The 22,642-nt window shown below is 37.5% G+C and overlaps 1 protein-coding gene across 1 annotated transcript in view; it reads left to right on the top strand.

Annotated features, from left to right (window-relative positions):
• ADCY1 (adenylate cyclase 1) overlaps positions 1-22,642 on the top strand; it is a 161,003-nt gene that overhangs the window by 75,625 nt on the left and 62,736 nt on the right. The window contains exon 4 of the mRNA XM_066190465.1: positions 10,359-10,470. Coding sequence (XP_066046562.1) covers positions 10,359-10,470 — 112 coding nt within the window. The remainder of the gene's footprint in view (positions 1-10,358; positions 10,471-22,642) is intronic.

Genomic DNA, 22,642 nt, shown 5'->3' with positions numbered 1-22,642 from the left:
ACATATTTCAGATAGCCATGACAGCACCCCTGGTTTATCAATTAGGTGGTGAATATTTTACCAACTACCCAATAGTTGTTGAATGACTGCAACTCACTGTGCCTCTGGAAGGGAATGTGTCATGCTTTGATCAGCTCTTCCCAGATCTGTAGTACATCTGTTACCTTGTAAAGTTTTTTAACAGAATTGGTGTGCAGTAAGAAATGAGGACATGTATTTTAAATGGAGACAAATAACCTAATGCAAATGCACTATGCAAAACAAGAAATGCAAATACACATCCAATATAGCATTAGCCCTATGAGGACAATGAACTCAAAACTAAAATAATTGCAACTAATATAATATCTGTGGTTTATCAGAAGGAAATAGTCTGTATAAAGTCTATGAGCTGTTTCAACACAGTACAAGTGTTATTTTACTAGGGTAGTCCCAGACAAAGACACCATGAAAGACATGGGAACCAAATGTCAAGTTACATGTAAAGGCTATTCAACAGACCAGCTCTTCTGTAGTGCTCAGAAATATGTTTTGTAATGTGGAGGAGACATGCTTTTTCTAAGTTCAGGTTAAGAAATTTAAGATTCATATTTCCTTGTTTCCTTGTTCCTACAGGGATGAGAAATTTACAGATCACATATGTAGGTACAGTGTCTATTGTAAAAACTCACTAGCCCTGACTGAATCTCTCCATGGACCCATAATTCAATTAGGAAAATTTCAAATTGAGTTTCAGCTCAAATATATGCCCTGTATGGAAACCTCAACATATTTTGTTGTTTGTCTCTTTCGGAATGGACATTAGATATTAATGAAACTCTTTCAACTCATGGATGGAAAAGCATATAGCTGACTTCCTATATTAACACACAGGTTCTTGCTTCATTCTGTGACTTAAACAATGTGGAAGAAATAAAAAGAAAGTGAACATTGAACAGCTAAAAAATTCTTGGGCTTCTGGTACAGCAGTTTCATCTACCCTTTTTTTTACAAGCATGAAGTAGAACTGAATGCTTTTGTAAGAAGAGATATTAAGTTTAGGAAACACAGTGCCTGACTGCCTGATTTCAAAGCTACTAACAAAAAGATTCCTTGTGGCATTTTAGAGGTTCTTGAGAGTCAATCTGAAGCCAGAACACAATCTGCAGATATTTATGAGCAAATAGTTCTGGTCTGTCCTGTCTTTCAGAGAACAACAGAACTTAAAAAAAAAACCTTACCCATTCCAACGTTTTAAAAAGCTGTGATCATGATGCTTATGACTGGACTTTTGTATGTAGTCTTTCTGAACTTGTAAGTCTTCTCAGTGAACTAGTTTTTGTAAATTATTATTATGTAAAAAATTCAGCCCCCTTTGTTTTTATTTTTAACGGCCCTCTTTAATTTTAGAGAGCACTTTTTTCTTAAACATTGAAGTGAGTCATACCTAAAATTACTAATACATTTCCCTTATGTTTGACCTTTGAGGCAAAAAGAGTCCTACAGGTTCGTTTCTGAGGCACCATGTGCCATTAAAATACCATTTTTACTGTAAGTTGTACTTTTATTAAACAAATGGCCCAAATGAAAATAAAAAAACCAGGGCATACACCCCTCCTTATTTTGCCAAGTACTTGTTTATGCTAGTGGCTCCATTGAACATAGCAGGACAATTCCGGTGCACAAAGCATGTGAATTAGTACTGTTAAAAGTGAACATTTACTACCTACAAGCTGTCACATCTCTTCTGTAACTTGGCAGGATTTCTCCTTCTGAATGCCCCATAGAGTGACATAGAAAAGAGTTGCTCTGTCCATACTCACACTTGGGAAGCAGCTTTAATCTCTTATACCAAGCCATAGGCTTTCTGCACTCAGTTCTAGCAGGTGCAGCTGCTTCCCACTGTGGTGCAGGAGGGCTTCAGTCACTGTGCAGGTGCTGGCTATGCCTGCCTGCAGAGATCACGAAGGGAGAAACAGGAATACAGAAGGTCCTGGAGTGATAACTCTGGGCTTGTTAACACAGAAATGTTTCAGATTGTCAAGGAGTATGAGGTAATGATGTATGTAACTTGTATGCTAGTACTGAACCAGCTTGGCTCTCTGACAGAGGAGAGAAATGTCTGTTTATACTGTTTCCTTTCCTGAATTTGCTCACTTTACTGCTGCTTGGTTTTTGTTCAGAATCTATATACCAGAGCAAGTTAGAAATAGCTGTTGGTGTTTCAAACCAAATAACCCAGGTAGCTTTAAAAAAAAAGTCCTTAGGAAACTTTCATTAAACATTGGAATAATGAAATCATACAATAGTTTTAGTAGGATGGAACCTTTAAAGATCATCTAGTCCAGTTTCTGCGTCTGAGTCAGGTTCATCTTTCACTAGATAAAGTTGCTCAAAAGCCTGACCAGCCTGAGCTTGAATATTTCCAGAGATGGCGTATCCACAGCTTCTCTATGAAACCTGTTCTGGTCTCATAGTGGAGAATTTCTTCCTTTCATCTAATATAAATCTACCCAGTTTTAGTTTAAAACCATTCCCATTTGTCCTATCAGTAGAGACCCTGATAAAAAGTCCATGTCCAGCTCTGTTGTAGACCTCTTTCAGGCTCTAGAAGGCTGCTACAGCTCCCTGGAGCCCTCTCTTCTCCAGGCTGAACAACCACACTCTAACATGGCCATGTCTTTCCTGTGCTGAAAATCCAGGTGGGATCTCATGAGAGGAACAGAATCACCTCCCTCCACCTGCTGGCCATATTTCCTTTTATGTGTAACAAGATACATTTGGCTTTTTGGGCCACAAGTGTACAGTGCTGACACGTGCCCAATATTTCATCCACCAGTACCCCCAAGCCCTCCTTTGCAGCACCGGTCTTAATCTACTAAAACCTGAATTTGTATCCATGTTTGGGATTGCCCCAACCCAGGTGCAGAACTTTGCACATGGCCTTGTTGAACTTCATGGGGCTCACACAGGCCCACCTCTCTAGCCCATCCAAGTCCCTTTAGATGGCATCCCTGCCCTCCAATGTTGTTGACCACAGAGCATAGCTAGGTGTCATTCACAAACTTGTAGATGGTGCACTAACTCCCTGTGTCATTAGAAAATAAGGAGTGAAATGAACAGTCAAAAAAAACCCCCACTGCATTTCAATGCTTACAAATCTGAATTTACACATTATCATATGTGCTTGCAGTAGTCTCTGGGGAATGCAGTCATATAAAATTTATGGCAATTTTAGTTTAATTTATGTTTATGTGTTTTCTGTGTGTAGTTTTTAGCAGGAGCGCTTTGGTAATTATAGATGCAATTCTTTGTAAGACTTTACTTAAAAGAACTGTCTTTACAATTATTTATTTATTTATTTATTTATTCAGAAATCTGGATGCATTTCATTAAGAAAGAAGTATCATAAGGTCAGAGGGACAGGCACATTGCAACAAGAAATATTCTATAGCAAATTAAATCCTCTGAAGAAATTTCTTTGTAAAATTGTTAACTTTTACTGTTGTATAATCCCATTCTTCAGATTATGCATATTTTAAGATCATTTTGTTTTATTGGTAACTAAAACAACCTATTTGTGTATAAAATATTAATAATAAAAATGGGTTGCTTTCTGTCAAAAAAATTAATTTTCCTATGAAACGTAGAAGGTTACTATGTAAAAACAGGCTATATTTTTAGTGGGGAGTATTTAAGCTACACCCTAGGTATCAATCGAAAATTGATTAAAAATTATAACTAAATACTATTACACAAATAAAATCTAAAAACTCATGTAGTTTTTAGATGAGTGTAAGAGCAGTAAGACTGGAGAGTAAACTTTCAGCCTTGCAGTGGTTGTGCAGAAGAGGAGAGGCAATACTAAACCATGCAGCTGTATCAACAAGTAGTTATTTTGGTTATTATCTGTGAGCAGAAAGGTGTTAGGGAAGCAATGGAGATTTTAAGTCACAGAAAGAGTAACCATTTTGAGAGAGAAAACCAGTGAAAAAAGTGTGCCTTGCATCTCAAATAGAGCAGCAGAAGGAAATATTTCTAACTAGTCTAGTCTTGTTCTGCTGTTCTCCTGCACTTCAGTAACAGTCAGTATATGTTCTCTCAGTTTTTGACAGCAAGCAGGCGGCAATAGGAGCAAGCAAGCCTCTAACCCAAGACAGCACTGCTGCTGAAACACAATGGTATCACATAGACTCTAAAATCAAGTGCACAGCAGAAGTTTGAGAAAGCTCTGCTCAACAGCTGATTATTTTTCCCCCTAGGATATAATTAGAATGTGCTGTTGCAATATATGATTGCTAACAACTTGTCTGTCTGAAAAAACAAAGCGATTTCAGTTTTCACCTGATTAGCCAAACTTTTTAATCCTGTGAATTTACTGATAAAATCCTGGTATGATTGCTAGGTCGTGTTTTTTCTTACTCAGACCATGGGACTCAGTTTGCCAGGCCTGGTTTACTAGGGGATGATGGGGTTCATCTTAAAAAGAGAAAAACCGTCTTGGGTCAGGGATTTGCCAGGCTAGTGCAGGGGGCTTTAAACTAGATTAGTTAGTGGAGGGGGGCACCTATCCCTCCCAGTCCTGACATTCAGGTGTCAACACCTCTAATGGATGCCCGTAACAGTGCAAAGGCATTCCAGATACTCCAGCCAGTGAGTCAGCTTCCTCTGGGTTCTGGCTCAGATGCCTCTACACAAATGCACATAGGATGCCAAAAAAACCAGACTAACTATAGAGGTGCACGGGCCTGTGTGGATATGATACTATGAGCATCATGGAGATGTGGTGGGATGGCTCCTATGACTGGAGTTTTTAAATGGAAGGTTTTAGACTTTTTAGGAAAGACAGGCAAGGGACATGAGAAGGGAATGCAGCCCTTATGTAAATAACTAGCTGGAGAGTATGGAACTCTGACTGGGGAAAGATGAGGATCCAGCCAAGAGCTTGTAAGTGAAGAGTAGAAGGAGGGTAGGGACAGGGGATGTTATAGTGGGGGTCTGCTACAGGCCACCCAGTCAGGATGATGGTGTGGATAAAACCCTCTATAGGCAGACACAAGTGGCCTCATGCTTGCAAGCCCTGGTCTTCATGGGAGGTTTCAACCACCCTGATGTCTGTTGGAGGGACAGCACAGCAGGACATAATCCCTGAGGTTTCTCACATGTGTCAACAACAATTTCTCTACACAAGCAATTGAGGAGCCAACAAGAAGGTGCCATCCTGGAACTCATGTTCACCAAGAAGGAGGAGCTGGTAGGGAATGCAGTGCTCCAAGGCAGCCCTGGCTGCAGTGATCACAAAATGGTGGGGGGTTCAAGAACCTCAAGGCAGTGAGGAGAGTACACAGTAAGCTCACTTCCCTGGCAGACTTTGGCCTCTTCAAGGACCTGCTCAGTACAGTCCCATGGGATAGAGCCCTGGATGGCAAAGGGGCCCAAGGATGTTGGCTGAATTTCAAGGTCACCTCTTCCAAGCTCAGGAACAATGCATCCAACAAGGAGGAAATCAGGCCAAAATGCTAGGAGGCCATCACGGATAGATAAGAAGCTGCTGAGCAAACCTAGAGTGAAAAAAGAAGCCTTCAGGAAGTGGAAACAAGGACAGATGACCTGGGAAGAAGACAGGGGAATTGTGCAAGAAGTTAGGGACAAGGTCAGGGAAGCCAAGACCCAGAAAGAATTGAATCTGGCCATGGATATTGAGGAAAACAGAAAAGGTTTCTATCGATACCTTGAAAGCAAAAGAAAGACTAGGGATAACTTGGACTCTCTCTGTCCTATAGGAAACAGGACACCTGGCTACCCTGAACAAAAAGAAGGCTGAGGTTCTTGACAACTTCTACACCACATTCTTCAACAGCAAGTGCCCCAGCCATGCCACCCTGGTCATAAAAGACAAATGCAGGGACTGAGAGAATGAGCACCTTGAGCCCACTGCAGGAGAGGATCAGGTTCAGGACCATCTAAGGAGCCTGAATGTGCTCAAGTCCATGGGACCTGAGTTGATTGATCTGTGAGCTTTGAGGGAACTGGCAGATGAAGCCACTATCTATCATATTTGAAAAGTCATGACAGTGAGGTGAAGTCCCTAATGACTGGAAATAGGGAACTATAACCCTCATTTTTAGAAGGGGAAAAGAAGAAAATCTGGAGAACTATAGTCTAGTCAGTCTCATCTCTGTGCCATGCAAGATTGTGGAGCATTGTTGAGCCCCTGGGCAATGACGCAACAGCAGCCTCAGCACTTCAATGGCCACCTAGCCTTCCTAACCAACACATTCACATTGCTTGTAGGGAAGAGCAGTGCTTGACCCATGTGCAAGCTATGCTGCTGAGCAGGCAGAAGTAATATGTCCTTTGTTTCCAATTTCTTTCCACTTTCATTTCTCTTCTTTAGATAATAGTTTAAAGGAGATTGGAGGTTTTTTTGGTTTTTCACCAAAGTACCCAATGGCATTATTAATTCTGTGGAATCAAATTGTTTAATTGTGTGGAATTAAAGAATGGACAGTTATATCCCTCAATGGTTATTAAGAGAAACAATTGTTAATTGGTAGCTTCTCACTTCTTGTTTCTATATATGCCAGCACTTACATTTTTAAAAATAAAATTATTTAGCAATCATTATGAAGTGTTCCTTTGTATACCATACCATTATAAGAAATCTTTCATGCATAAATAAGATAGCCCTAGTTTACTCTAGTTTAATCCTCTCTGAGGAAGTGAACCTCCACAGAAATTACAGATTAAGTTACTGTGAAGCAAAACTGCTTTTCTCTTGATTGCATATTAAGGACAGATTAATGTGCTTTAACACTGATGTCATGCCTGTAGCTGCTTTGTTTTAACTTTTCTGAGTATATTAGACATGGCCTAAATTTAAAGCTTTCAATATTTTTGTGTGAATAATATATCCAAAAGAGAGGAAAGGGAATTTCAGTGCCAGTGTGGGGACTTGGACTTTGAGAATATTTGAATATATTTGGCTCTGGAAACAGTTCAGGTTTATGACTGGAATTCTGGCACTGTATATCTTATGATTTCTTTCTTTAATACCATTATGATTTAATGGCCATAGCATGAATTCAAATCTCTTTTCTGTTCTCATTCCCTGTGACTGACTTTGCCACCTCCTCATAAAAGCGTTCTTGTCCTTTACTTTCCAGAAACATGAGCAGAACATAAGAGGGAAAAAAAGCTTATTGTATCAGTTGAGTAATTTGACTCCACATCACAGACCAAGGTGCTGCTCTAATTTCTTTTAGATGTTGCACAATGAGAGTATGTGTTGGTGCTGCCCCTCAATACTTGTAGTACAAGTAGTATGGGAAGCGGATATAGATGGACATAGATGGGTGAAGTAGAAGAGATAATATTAATCAGTTCATGAGCTAAAATAAAATAAACCAGCTCCTGAGTTTCAATGCCATGTTTTAGAATAGTAGAGCTCTGTGTGTGTGTGCGTGTGGGGGCATCACTCTCCTCAGCATTGCCACCCTTGAGAACAGACCATGGAAGGAGCAGGCTTGCAGTGCCAGTTGCACTTTGGGTGTGGAAATCCTCTGCTCCTCCACTGGCTGTTTCCTACCATTGACACTGTTTTAGTCACTGTTTTTCAGGTTTGGTCATTGGCATTTCAGCCTACTTTCAAACAAAGTGCAGCAGTTACTATGACTGTAACATATAATGGTGGTAAAAAGGAAGAGATTTTTCATTAATAAAAGGCAGAACTTGTACTCACAGCATTTCCCCATCTGTGCCATGTCCAGACATAAGAGTTATACTTTATGTATTTTAAGAATATTGTATTTTAAAAGTTGGGAAATTTGTACAAAAAAGAAAGTGTAACAATAGTAATATTACCTAACCTATTCCATTAGCTTTAAAATGTATACATGTAGTTAACTATAGTATAAAAATTTCACAAGCATAATTGAACAACATCAGTCTCTCAGCCTAAAATAATTACATATTTTACCTAGGTTTTCAATGGCATGTTTAGTTCTGTATTGTGGGTATTTTATGGACTTCACATTTTTGTACAATTACCAGTGTTTTGAATCAAATGCTGAGGACTAAGCATTCTTTAAATGTATAAAGGATTAGCAAGGATCTCATACTGACCTGCTAAGGTACCCATATTTAAAATAACTTTCTTCTTAACTGAATGATTATGCAGGAACCTGTTTCCTATTCTCTGTGTTTCACTAATAGAGAGGTTCTGATGTGAGCATACATGCCAGCATTGTAATGGTTGCTGTGTTAGCTGTTAAGACATATTTGTCACAAACACAGAACATCTCTGGTTTGTATGTATATAGACGTCCCTCATTGCTAAAGACCTTGAAAAAAGGATGACATTGTATTATCTTAAAGGCCTAACCCCCTCCACCACCCCATGGGGGTTTTTTTTGCAAGTGGATACTGTTGGTGCTGCTAAAAATATTATTGTTACTGTATGTGTGGTTAGACAGTGAAAAAAATGTGGACCGACATATTGAATAAGGAAATAGAAAAGTAAAACCAATCAAAACATCAGTTGTGTAGAACAGATGAGATGTAACATGTCAGAGAGGCTATCAGAAGCTATTAACCTCCACACTCCCCATCCCCCTCCATGATAGTATTGAATTAAAGCCAGGAAACTACGTGACATACTGGATTGTAACAATTGTAGTTGTTGTTTTTTCCTCTGTGTCTTTTTAAACTGTATAAGGTTTGATGTGAATTTTGGTCATAAAGAAAAATAGCCATAAAGCAATATGTATGAAACACACTGATGCATATTTAAGTGCTTTTGAAAATCTTCAAGGGATTTAGGTAACTTTTGAATTTCCAGAAAGACCAACCTAGGGCCATCTAACAACAACGATGTCAATAAAGAATTAAGAGAATAAGTAGATCTTTCAGGGCAAATATGCAGGTCACTTTATGCTGGTGCTCTGTTAATGCATTTTACTTTACCCATCACTTGACTGGTTCATTTTTATAATAGCAGAGACTTAAATCAGTAAAATTACTTAACAGTGAGTTTTTATTTTAAAAAGCCTTTTTTTTACGTTTAAACAGCATGGGAATGGAATAACTATTTTTTTCCTTGAACCAGGGCCACCTTGACCAATGTTGTCAAAATGCATGCTCCAAGGAGTACCAAGTGGAGACACTGCCCCAAGGAATAACATGATGATGTAGAGGCTTTGTTTGTAGACCAAACTCATTGAACTTGGATGAGCTGGTTTTGAGCAGGGATATGCTACTTATCTGCTGTGGTGGACAAGGGATGTAAACAGCTGGTTTAAATGAAATTATAGAAGCAGGATCTGAGTCCGGAGTTTTATTTGCCATTTTTTGTAACATATTACAACTGTTGAGACTTGCTATGAAGAATGGAGAACAGTGGACTGACTAGGCCTGCTTTTCTAGCATTGCTTTTTCATCTAAAGAGTGAAGCTTTGTTGAGGTGAATGGGACTACGTAATGTTTAATTCAACTTACAGTTAAAAAACTAAGTTTTACACTATGTCAAGTATACCTAGGCTACATATCATGGGATGGTTTATTACTGTTTTCATAAATTATTTGACATTTCTAGTCTGGGTGTTGAAGATAAATGCAGTGTGTTCCTGCAGCTGATTCTGCATTTCTATCAACAGAAGGAATCTAAAGAATTGAAAGGATCACAGCACCATACTCTCTTGAGTTTTGTGATTTACACAAGAATTTTATTCTCTCAATCACAATGGTACCTGCACTTATTTCAATTATCTCCCTCGATCAACACTGACTATCAGGGATTGTTAAAGCAGATTAAACTTTTGGACATTAAAACCTTGCTAATACTAATGAAAGCTGGACACTTACCTGAGCCAGGCAGTACAGTGCAGATAATACTGGCTTAACTTTGTGGATTCTAGCTCCTCACAGGGAGCTACTATAAGACCACATCACAGAGCTACTGCGCCTCAGCTATTAACCCCTGTCTTTCAATACATAGTAAACCTCATGCAATGTTTATCTGTTTGGCTGCAGAACTCTAGCAGTGCAAAACCAATTTGGCTAAGGAGATCCTAGCTGCAAAGAAAATAAATTGTTCACTATACTCCTAGAGTACTCATTGAGCACTCTACGAATGAGGTGCTTTGCCAGGTAGGTATGTAGCCATTGAAAGTGTCTGAAAGTTCTCTAGAGCAGTTGACAGCACCAGACTAATGCCTATTTTTCTGAATCTTTTCCATTTTCTTTACAACTAGCACTTCATTAACATTTCAGGACTTATTGAAGTTAGTGCTTTGGGTTACATTTGTGCTATGAAAGAGAGTAATGAGAATGTGAAGATATCTTCCCTATTGATTTATCTGTGTCTTTTTCCTTCTTTACAGTATTTTGTTTGCAGACATTGTGGGGTTCACTAGTTTGGCATCACAGTGTACTGCCCAAGAGCTGGTGAAGCTGCTGAATGAACTTTTTGGAAAATTTGATGAATTAGCTACAGTAAGTAGAAGTCTCTTATTTCAATTTAATATACATTTCCTTCTGAAAAATGATGCATGAGTTATACATGTTAGAAATCTGTAAAAGACTTATTTACCCCCACATGTCATAATTTTCTAAAGCTTCAATCTTTTATTAATACTCTAGAGAAAAAACAATCTTTTTTAATTGTTTAGGAAAAAAGTGTATGTGCTACTTTTAAATATACTTTTTTCCCCCCTTCATGCAGTTCATCAGTGTTCTTAATTGGTTTAGTTTGTACAAAATAGAGAAAATTTTTCAATATTTACATCTTTATTCTTCATCAAAATAAAATCAGAAAAATGGAAAATACTAATATTGGCAGTATGGCATAAAACACCCCTTAAAACAGAAATGATGGTAGCTTTTCAGAGAGGTTATTCCAGGCAAAATAGGATCCTTATCATAAATCGATGCCTATGTTTTGGTTGTTGCACTTATATTGTGCTAGATTTCCCAAGGAAGAGAAAATGAGAGAAAAGTTCCTTGCCTATAACTCCAAGCAGCCTAATTTGACAAAGAACCATTTGATGGGAAATGAGAGGAATTGCTGTGCCAGAAAAAGTCACACATCTTGTTTCAAATTGCATTTAATAAGGTGATGAAAATGTGTTTCCCCTCTGAATAAAGCAGAACTTCATCAAATCTATCTTATTTGCCAGCTGTCCTTAAACCTTCATTGCTGAGAAGTAACTCTTCCACACCAATTATGCTTTTCTACTGTCTAGCTATTTTGTCTACAGACTCTGTGCAGCAGCCCAAAGAAAATATTTGTTAAAGCCCTCAACATAAATGGCATCCACATTTTTTCAGTCCAAACTCACTTCTCCTTGATGCAGTCTTCCACATGAGAGATCTAAAGCATGTGGACATTTTGCATCTAAATCCCCCTCTTGATAAACAGCTCTCAAGGACCCCAAGAACAAAGAAACCTTCTGTTCCACAAGGTGCTAGGGAAAGACCTTCTTAGTCAAATGGGTTATCCTTTGATGGAGTAGTGCTATCTTCTGATTTGCACTAGATATTCAAGTCATAACAGGAAAAAATTTGTGTGTTCCTTTTTTTCCAAGAAAAGCAGAAGATTAACTTAGATGCTTAGTAGAGATGCAATGGAATTCTCAGGGGTTTAGGCATGAATTTGTGTAGCCCATTCATTGCTGCAACTACTGGCAGTGTCTTACAGAGACCACAGGACCTCAGCCCAGAGTTCTTCATAGATTATGCCTCAGGAATAAAAATGGACTTCCATTTAGATAGTCATTTGTGAGAGCTTAAATGGTTGAAGAAGTTCAAATATCCTCCTTACTTTGATTTCCTTTTAATTTTTTTTCTGAATTTTATCCATTATATGCCAACCAGACATCTAATAAACTCTTTTAAAAGTTATAATGCTGTAATTTGTGGAGTCTTTATAGCCATGAAATATAGACCCATGTAATAAAAGGGAAGTACTGTAAAGAACACAAGATCACATGTGTGCACACAGAAATACATAAGTCTATGATGTTTCATGGCACTGAAGCCAGGGACATGGCTGCCCCACCATTCTTGCTCTCTTAGCACTGGTCGTGTGCTGCCAACTGAAGGTGTCAGTAACACCTGAAGGCAGCTACCAGGCAGATTCCAGCTTTTGGTGCATGGTCAGTTGTTGGTCATGGAAGAAGCAGCTTGGAGATAGCAGAAGAGCAAAAAAAATCTTAGTTTTTATGTTCAGCCTGCAAGGATTTTTTTTCAAATTAAAAAAAAAATCTTATGTTTTCTTTCAGCTATGTGAGGAAGACTTGCTACTTAGTGGTACTTCTAGCTCAGATTGTGCTTCACTGAGGTGTGATTAAGGACAGATGTACAAGCTTTCCTTAGTGCCTTGTGATGTGATTTAGGGAGATTTCTAATTGCACCTTCTGCAGTCAGAAAAATGTGCTGAGAAATACAGTTTCTCAGAAGGATTCTGATCTCTTGGTTAAAGCAGCTTCTAGCTTCTTCATTATTAGGTCAAAACAAAGAACTGAGCTGATTTTAAAACTGTGCTATGCTTGAGTATTTAGAATGATTAAGGAGGAAATTGCTGAGACTTTTAAAGAAAAGTTTAACACTGACAGGTAGGGTCCCTGTGATTACTAAAGTGCAATCTGTGAGTGTGCCTGTTATGTGCTGCTGTTTCTTTGGAAGCAATATCAACTGGAAGGTGCAGTTTAGGACTACCTTTCTTGAAACAATTTCCCTGTCTTAAAAATATAATGCTTTACAAGCACTGTAGAAAGTGTAATAAGTATAAGGCAGCATGTGTTTGCTGGGAGCCTCAAGATGAATCTTGGCATTTGGGCACATTGACACATTGTAAAAATAGTAAGTCTTTGCTTTTTGACAGTATAGCTCTGCTAAAATTCGTCCTTATCACATTTAGAAGCTGATTTATGGGGTATGGGGTTATATTCGTTAAAGCTGTTAAGAATTATGCTTACCAGAAGGCAAAGGGAAAAGCCTTGTGGGAAAGGCACAGCCACAGGCTGGACGGTTGGAAGTCAGTTGAGGGGTAAGAGGCAGTTAGGAGTGAGGAGAGAGTCATTTGAGTGACAGTTGGAAGTGAGACTGTGATTGGCTGGAGGAATGTATGGACAGGGTAGGAATGAGAAGCTGATTGGGTGATAGGACATGTGGACACCAGCACTACAGCTGAGCCAGCCAGTGGGTGCCCTTCTTCTATTAAATTCTGTTAGGCCTCAGTGTGGTTTCATTTATGTCCAATGGAGATTTACGGTATAAAAAGGGACGATTTCTACAATAGAGCAATCTTCAGATGCATAAGGAGGTCCATGTTGCTTTGTTCCCCACTGCTACACAGATTTACGCTTTTTATTTTAGTTATTTCTTTCCATATGCTGCTTCTTTGGTTGCTTTTTGGTTTGTGGTGGTTTGGGTTGTTTTTGTTTGTTTGTTTGTTTGTTTGCTGGGATTTTTTTTTTTTTGGCAAGGCACATAGTTTTGATCTGTTTGAAATGCTACACCTTTTCTTTTAAATCACAATATCTTCAGATACAGTTACGACTCATGACAGGGAGTTCTGAAAGCAAACCTTAAGTTTCAATATAAAGTAATTTAATTCCTTTGAAAATGTACTGCACCATTCTGTTAGTAATTGGGGAAAAATCCTAATCTTACTACTCCCTCCTAGAATTCATTTGTACTTTTATCTAGAGAAATTATGTTTTTTAAACACTTATCTTGCACACATTATTTTAGCTTGCAGATCACTGAGTCTTTGGGAAGAGTGCTGGGGAAGAAATGATCCAAATGTAGTACTTAAAATCACAAAATATCTTGAGTTGGAAGGGACCCATAGAGATCATCAAATCAAAAGCCCTGCTTCTTGCAGTAATACCTTAAACTAAACCATATGACTAAGAGCATTGCCCAGATGCTCCCTGAAAATGATGGCATGATTTCTGTTTTCTTTTTCACAATAGCACCGTTTGGTTTCCTATAGAAAGTGTCTTAGGTAATTATACTTCATATAGGATTTTGCAGTCTGCTCAGTAACTTTTGAGTTCTAAGGCCAACTTCAATCACTTTGAAAGAATGTGAGTCTCAAAAATAGAAACAAAAAGGAGTGTCATTATTAGTATCCTTGTAGAAGTATGACTTCATCCTAGACAGACAGAGAATCCACACGGGAAGGTGCTGTTATGAATGCCTTGGGGTTCATTTGTTTGTCTGGTTACTGGTTTTGTAATGTCACTCTCTTTAGGCATCCTGATACAAGCATTTTGGGTAAGTTTGACCATGCAAGGCTTCCATTGGGACATAACAATAACAAGCCACCTTCCTGAATATAGAATTGATGAAGCTCATAAATAGTTCAGCTCAAAAGGATTGATCTCTATTGCATTTTATCTGCTGCTCAGGCTTAGTTTAGTTAGTTCTGGCTGTTACTCTGAAGTTTTTTGCTTTCCTCCCATTAAACAAGAACAGATTTTGCAGTCTCAGATTTGGCCCTAAAGATAGTCATTCTGTATTACATATTATCAATAAATGCTTCAAGCTACTGATCTTTAAATGAGGTCTTCAGATGCCTTGCAATCAATCTTTGATACTATAGCTGGCTTTTAGTTTGCCATTCTTCAGCTTACTTGTAAGAGTGACAAATTTTAATGAGATGTAATCATTTGCATTATGCTGTCATGGTCAAAGTCCTGTTATGTTTTGATGCAGTATTGACATGTTCCAAATATTTTACTTGTAATATGTCATCTTAATAGAAAAGAAGAGGCAGTTCTACATCATCCTGAATTTTAATGAAAGTTTGGTTTTTAGAGTTTTCTATTTTCTTTAATTGCTTTTTTGTTTTGGTAGATTTTTTGTCTCACATATTTCCTGCATCTAAATCTACACAGAGAATTAATTATTTGTCTTTAGAGATTCAGATATTTCTCTTTCAGCAGCCATTTTTCTGCATCTTGGACTTCTAAGACTTTACATTTACGAGCTGACAAGGATTAAAGAATTTTAGGGGCTTTTCAATGGACATCACTAGAAGAGGGTTTTAATGTTCTGAATGAAAGTTCTTCTTTCTTCATGCCACTTATGGTATCTCTTCTATTAGGCAGACTGATACACACACTTCCTTGTTCTTTCCATTTACAGTTATGTATACCTCCAGGCTTTGTCAGGCTGAGTCTGTTTTTATTTTTTTTTTCATTTTAATTTAGTATCCTTCCCTGATTTCTTCTTAGCATTTAACAGTTTTTACTTTGCGTATTTCAACATTACTGAGGTGTCTCTTTCTACCAGTTCAAGGTCAAAGATACTGAACTGAAAAACATTGCTTCTGAGTCTTAGGCAAAGAATCAATAGATAATATTTTTAATCAGCTCGTGTGTTTTTTAATTGTGCCAAGAACAGTCAGTTCTCTGCTGACCATTGAACTAGATTTTCATAGAAGTAATCACTCTAAAAAATTGCTTATATTGTATCTATAGAATACTTCTAGTTTATGTTAAGATAATTATGATGTATTTTTAAAATATAAAATTAATGAAGTTTTGTGGACTGTTTAAGATGGGAAAATTAGTGCTGGAAAGCATAAGTGTAAACTTACAGCATGTAAACCTTTGTGAAAATTTGTGTGCACTGGGGGGCAGGCTATTTAGAAATGCTAATCTTAAGGAGACTTCTCTTCTTAGTTCCCCTTGAAAGTCAGCACAGGCACAGGATCCCACTGAAGCAGATCACCACATAAGTTCAAATCCAGTTCTGAACAGCCATCTGGAGACGTCTCCTAGAGAGACCTAAGGAAGTAAATCTTCTTAAATGAAAGTGGTCGTAATCAATATGCCTGTAACTCTATAGGATCAGGGAATAATTATGTGTGCATGGAGTGAAGCTGAAGTAAGTGTCTGGGGACAGTTTTCTAGGGAAAAAATTAACATTGCACACTTTAAGTACTGTAGGAACATATAAATGGGCAAGTACCCCAGAGAGTAGATCTTGCCTATTTCACAGTATGTTTTAGGTAAGAGGATACTGTACCTACTGCAAGAGGTAGGCTAATTCTTTGTCACAATTCTTATCATAATTTGTATGCTTGTAGTAAATTACCAAATTGTTCCTGAGTTTGTATACTGCAAATTTGAAGTTTGTATCTTTTTACAGGACTGTGTTGGATTTTTCCAGTCAGCCTCAAATGCTTGAAGTGTGGGCATATGTGCTAACACTTATTGTTTTAACCTGTTGTGCAGTTAGCATTGAGAAAAGTATTTGTGAAATCTGAAAAAAATTACCATTTCCTGAAATTTAGAGCTTAATTTTTCAGCATTCTATAGTGTATTTGCTTTAGGCTTGCTTCTCCTGGAATATATCTTCATAAAAAGACAGAATCTGAAAGGATACTTAATTAAACCTAGGAAGGAGACAAGCATGCATGTCAGTCATGATTGTTTAAATATTCTTGCTAAAATCCTTTTTAATTTCCAAGTAAATTAATATATATGACTGTTGCATAGGTTTTCTCTCTCCAGAAATAAAAACATTTTAACATTCTAGTTTTGTAAAATTACACTCCATGTGAAGTAAGGAAAGAATTTATTATAAGAATGAGAATGTAGACAAAGGTCATTTTAGGTCAGCATATATAATTGCCAATAAATTGAGGGAAAGCATTTGAAATGAATGTTGTCCTTTTTATAGCTATTCTGAGTAATTCTACATTTGTGCATACATAATGTGGCTCCTGTGATGGTAGAAAATTTGTAATGACTTCAAAAACAGATTACTAAATTAAAAGCTTACAAATGCTCATCTGGAGATGTCCAGCTTTTCTCAATCAGAGCCTATTAAGTAATTTTCTGTGGCACTTCCTATACTGCATTTGTTTTCTTTTTGTAGTTTCTGCCACTGTAGAGACTCTTCTTTTTAAGTCTATGCTAACACTTATTGCAATAAGTATGTCTCCATTACTCTGCTAAATCAAACTCTACAGAGTATTGCAATTAGCTCATTCTCAAGGCTTTTTATGCTGGGACTAGCAGATATACAAGAACTAGTGTTAGTTATGAAGTTACTATTTGTAGGATTTATTCCATTAAAAGGTTACTAAAATAGTTGTTTCAATTTTTAAGCCCATACTTCAAAACGTGGGGGAAAAAATGTAAAATGTGTATGTAGTAATTGATAGAGTTCAATGGGGTTTTCTAACAGGCTGGACAGTTTTCACTAATGTATTATCACTGTTGGCACACTGTAATGTAAGAGAGCTGGTGGTAACGTCCATGTCACTTCATTATACTTAGGATTTGACTATGAAGTTTATGTTAGAAGATGGCTTCAGTAATTGCTCACATTGTGGCTCACATTCAATATAGTTATTAAAACAGATTTGGATGCTACTCACAGAAACCATGTTGTTAGATTTCTTTTGTTTTACTGAAAAAAAAAAAAAGAAGAAATAAGACAAGTGAAATTATTGCTTGTCATTAATGAAAATTGCAGATGGTGCAAGTAAACTGCATCCAGCTCTGGGGCTCTCAGCACAAGAGAGACCTGAATCTCTTAGAGTGGGTCCAGAAGAAAGTAACAAAACTTACCAGAGGGCTGGAACATCTCTCATGTGAAGAAAAACGGGGAAGGTTGCTTGGAGAAGAAGGCCTCAGGGAGATCTTACTGCCGCCTTTCAATATATAAAAGGCGGCTTATAAAAGAAGTCAGCAAGGACTTTACCAGGGTCAGTAGGACAAAGGGGCAAAAGGTTTTAAACTTAAAGTTTCAAAGGGGTATCGAAGTAGCGTTCTAAAGAGTTTTTCATGTCAATCTAAACCCATGTTTTCCTCTTTTTCTGCACCTAGCTGTGTCTTTTGAGAATACTGCTACAGTCTAGGAGACATTCACTCAGTTGTACTTTCCATGGAATGCTTTCAGTTTTGTTTTTCTCTAAAGCTCTTTGATGCACAAAACTGTTACAGCTGAGGGAAAAAAATAGAAATTTTTTTTTACGTTTCACTTTATGTTAGAAGAGAATTAAATATATTAGAAAGTGTAAATATCAAAAAATGTAGAGTAATTGCTTACGAAGAATCCCTTCCTGTCAGGCACTGAACTTAATAACTTGGTATAGCATTGCCTAATTACATTATACATTATATTACATTATACAGGCTTCCAACTAACACCATCTGATTCATTGCCTCATCTTTTATGACCTTGAAAGAGGGTGATTTGTTTTTCATCATTTCCAGAACAGCCAAACACCATACTGTGTTCTTCCAAAGCACTTGGAGCAGTAAGACAGTCACTATATCTCTGCTTAAAGGAAGGAGTGGATTAGTAATGCCAGAAATAGGTATTAGCAGCCAGGTATCTTCTATAGAAGATATAAACCTAGACCTATTCTGGTCTATATTAAAATCTTTTGGAAGGGGGGAGCTCAAAACTGGTATCTGGCCCACAACTATCAGTCTGAGTCACATTGGTTAGTACTGCAGAGAATGAATATTAAAATTTGCCTTTATCACATATGCTGTGTATATATGCAAGAGGGTGTAGGTAAATTTGCAGAACTGTGTATCTGCATGTCGTGCATGCACATATGCACATATATATGGGAGGGTGCATGTATCTGTACTGTATGATAAATAATGTATAGGCTTTTATGAACTTGTTCCAATCTAAGAAACAACTGTAATAGAATTGAATAGAGACATAATTTTATCTTCAGAAGATGTAGCAGAAGATACAATTCTTTCTGCAAGTTTTTTGCATGTGCACAAATATCTGTAGTAAATTATAACTTCTAGAGTGACTCAAAGGTTTCTAATCCAATTTTCTACTGAGATTAACATTTTGGCAGAAAGAGCTATAAATGTTAAATATGCTGCACATGCTATACACATTGGAAATAAGATGTAGTTGTAACAGTGGTAAATCCTATTTTGTCCTCTCTTGACACCTCTTTGGAAGCAGAATGAAGTTCTAGGTTTGTGAAAAGAGACAAATAAGGAATGCATTTCATTGTTCTTTTTTGTCTTCAGGGAGTTTTAGAGATGCTTTGAATATTTTGCCCCAGCACTCATTTTATACAGTAGTAACTAAGGAATGTCTGTAACTGTCATGTGGTTAGCCTGGATTATTAAATTATGTCTTGGGTCACTGAGGACAAAAAAGACATCTGGTATAAATTAGTATAGTTCCCCAGAAACACAAAATGCCATGCTGATTAATGTGGACTGAAAATTTGATCCTCCTTTGCCTACCTGATATAGACAATTCATAGGATTCCTCCAACAAAGGAAGCTGCTGGAATGGGGCTTTCCAAATGAAAATGACTGATAATCCAAGAAGAAAGATATAGAGAAGACTAATACATAGGGGTAAAAACCCCACAAATATTTCCATGAAGGCTTTCTTCCTGAGAGTCACTGATATTCCTTTTGTCTCTTTGAACATCTGTAAGGGAGGGTGACCATGCCCCTCTGTGTCACTGCCTGGCCCCAATGATGAAGTTCTTGACAGCAGAGCTAGAAGATTCAATTGTGTTCCTTCTTCAGCCCTCATAGCTCACCATTTTGCCCCAGAGTTAATGCTACTTCAGTGAAAACTGAGCTATTTACTGATTTCTCCCTTATCTGCAACTTCTCTTCAGTATGTGAAGAAAATATTGAGCTAGCAAAATCTTTTTCAGGGAGTAAGGCAATATTTCCCCCCACAGAGGCATGCAGAGGTTTTGAGCTCCAGAACTGTTTCCTGTGCTGCCAGTGCATCCATCTCATTCCACTCTTCTACTGCATGTAGGGCTGCTCCTGTACTAACTTGCGACTGCCTAGTCAGTATCCAGAGATATACCATAGCTGAAATCTGACATATAGTGAGGATGTCAAAGCCTTGCCCTGAAACTGTAAAGTCAACTGTAAGTCCAGGTCTAAAAAATCTTCTCCCTTTTGCCTCAACATTTAAATAGCTGAACCTATGGGCTTTGGTTTTCTATCTTTTTTTTTTCTTTAAGACCCTAACTTTGCAGTCACTAAGCATTTGAGGTAGTGATCACACTTCTTTTCCCATTTATGTAGGCTGAGAAAAACAAAATGCTACTATTTCTAAAGTCCATAGCATTATGAGGGGGTGCAAACTTGGTAGGGTCTGAGTTGGAAGAAATGGGAAACACTACTTATGCACCTTTATGCAGGCCTAATTAATCATTCCTCTTACTCTGCAAAGCATGACCAAATCCACATTGGCTGGATATGTTAAAGAAACTTATTGAACTTTAGATTATGCTGGCTTTATTAGGAATGGCAAATAAATGTCTTTCTCATTTACGGATAAATAAAGTCCCACCTACTCATAGATTGTGATTCCAGGACGTTAGGATACTAAGTCTGAAAAGCACACCTGCAGATCAGGTTGCTTTCAGACTTGCAGACAAAGAAATGGATGAATATAATAAGCATAAAATATATTGCAATTGAGTTACACAGGGTCAGACTCAGCCTTGGCACAATTCCACTGCAGTCAATGGAGTTACAAGACAGAGTTCAATATTTACGCTTTTTAAATCTTGTGGTTTAAAGTCTATCTGACCTTCCTTTTTGGTTCACTTTTATAGGTACCACATACCATGATGGCACATGACTATGTACAAATACATAGGTTGTTGCAATGACAGAAGGAAGACCAGGGGCTCATTCTAGCACTAGCATCTGCCATCTCCAAAATAAATAAAAGCTTTAAAGAAACTCCTCCTACCAGATAAGAGTTACAAGCAATAACAATCAATCTTGATTTTGGAGCTATTCACGTAACACTTGGATAGCCTGTTAATAAAAACCAAGTTCCAGCAGGGATAATAAGGATTGCTTCAATCTGACATGTGAGAAAGATCCTCCTTTAAAAGACTTTGCACCTATTCGGTACAATCTCTGTTCTAGAGAACATCTGACTGTCATTCTTACAGTTTTTCTGGGAGAAGTCTGAAACCTTTTTTATTATTTCTTTGAGACAACATATATAAGTGTATATATATTTATGTATAAGCTTTTTTTACAGATTCTAAAATCTTTTCCCTTTTTATTAAAAATTAACCTTATCCTGGGTATGTCAAACATTTGTCTTGTATGGTATAAGAATGTGAAGTTAATACTCTGAATTTTCAGTTTTTCAGTCTGAGTTGACTGACTTCGCTCTTTATGCATAATGCATTGAATAAAGAACCACAACAACAAAACCTCAGAGTTGTTTGAAACTAAGCCCCCCTCCCCTAGTCTTATATAACAGACAGATAGAATAAACCGTTTTATGAAGTGCTTTCCTGAAAGTGTGAAGAAAGCTTTTAGTAACTTGAAACTGTCCTCTGCTTTCTGAGTTGGACTTCCCACACACACTGACTGACCCTGTGACTGAGAGTTGTGCCGGAGGGATTTCTGCAGATCCACTTGAAAACGTCTTAGTAAGGCACCACAGGTGGGCAAGCTGCCTGGCTAATGCAGTGCTGGAAATCTCTAGTGCTTTTTATCATGTGCATAAAACCAAATTATCTGTTGTTTCTAAACAGACATTGTTCGTATCAGTTGTGACTGGAATTTGTAACTATCACATATGAATTTATCAGCATCACAAATGCAAAAAATATGATGAGAGAAGGATTTTTTGGAAGTTGCTGAGGAAATAAAGACAGAGAAGGGTGTTGTTTTATTAATTTGCATATCAGTCCTTAAAAAGATGACTTTTTCAAAGCTGCGCTGTAGCTCTTTCCTGGAAGTCTACCTCACATGTCAAGAAAAAGAAAACAAACAATTTTTTTAGAGATTACTGTATATTAATTGATACATCAGGAGAGTGAGGATAATATATGAAAAGGAACAAAAAGGCTGGTGATTACAATATATCTCTCCAGAAAATACTGTTGCACTTATTTTTTTTCTTTTATTTTTCTCCTGCACAAATATGAAATTGACTCAGAAAGTGTTAATGGAGTAAACTCTGTTTTGTTTTGCTTGGTTTTTTTCTTTCTTTAACTGTCTACCATGCTGTTATCAAGTCATTCAAAATGAACCATTTGTGAGGCAGGCACAAATAGGAGAGTGACACTAATAGGAGAGGTCACTGTTTGATTAACATGGATGTGTTGTTCACTCCAGATTACTGAAATGGCTTTTCTGAATAGCTTTCTTAAGGGTCAAATGGGCATTGTCTGGCCACAAGTCATGCTTACCAAATTTGAAGATGAAAAGGTCCTGTCCTGGGGTAACTAAACCAGAACAGGGCCTTATAGAAGATTTTGAAGTATGGGCCAAAACTGAATTTTTTTTTGGAAAGCAGGCTTCAGCTTTAACTACTGAGTACACTCTAGTGCTCCAAGATCTGCCCAAAACTTTGTTGGGGGGGAGGAGGGCAAGAAGCAGGAAAGCCTTTTTTGACACTATAATCTAGTGGTGTCTAATAAAAAACTTTGTGGTTTCCATTAGAAAATGTAGTGATTAGTGTCCAAAAACCTTGAATTAAAAGGACTGTTCTGTGTTGATGTAGATTTTGAGATCTGCATATTACTTTGTCTGTATCGATAATTATTTTACGTGTATAATAGCATTTAGAAAAGGATTACAAAAAAGTCTCAGTAAAACTGGTGAGGCATTTTTGGCTATAGGCTGCAGGAATACTCTTAGGGCCC

Source organism: Chamaea fasciata, unplaced genomic scaffold (assembly GCF_029207755.1).
Source record: "Chamaea fasciata isolate MVZ Bird 193981 ecotype frontalis unplaced genomic scaffold, bChaFas1.0.hap1 SCAF_1, whole genome shotgun sequence".
Lineage (NCBI taxonomy): Eukaryota > Metazoa > Chordata > Aves > Passeriformes > Sylviidae > Chamaea > Chamaea fasciata.
The sequence above is the reverse complement of the archived record's forward strand: the minus strand, read 5'-3'. Positions and strand labels throughout refer to the sequence as shown.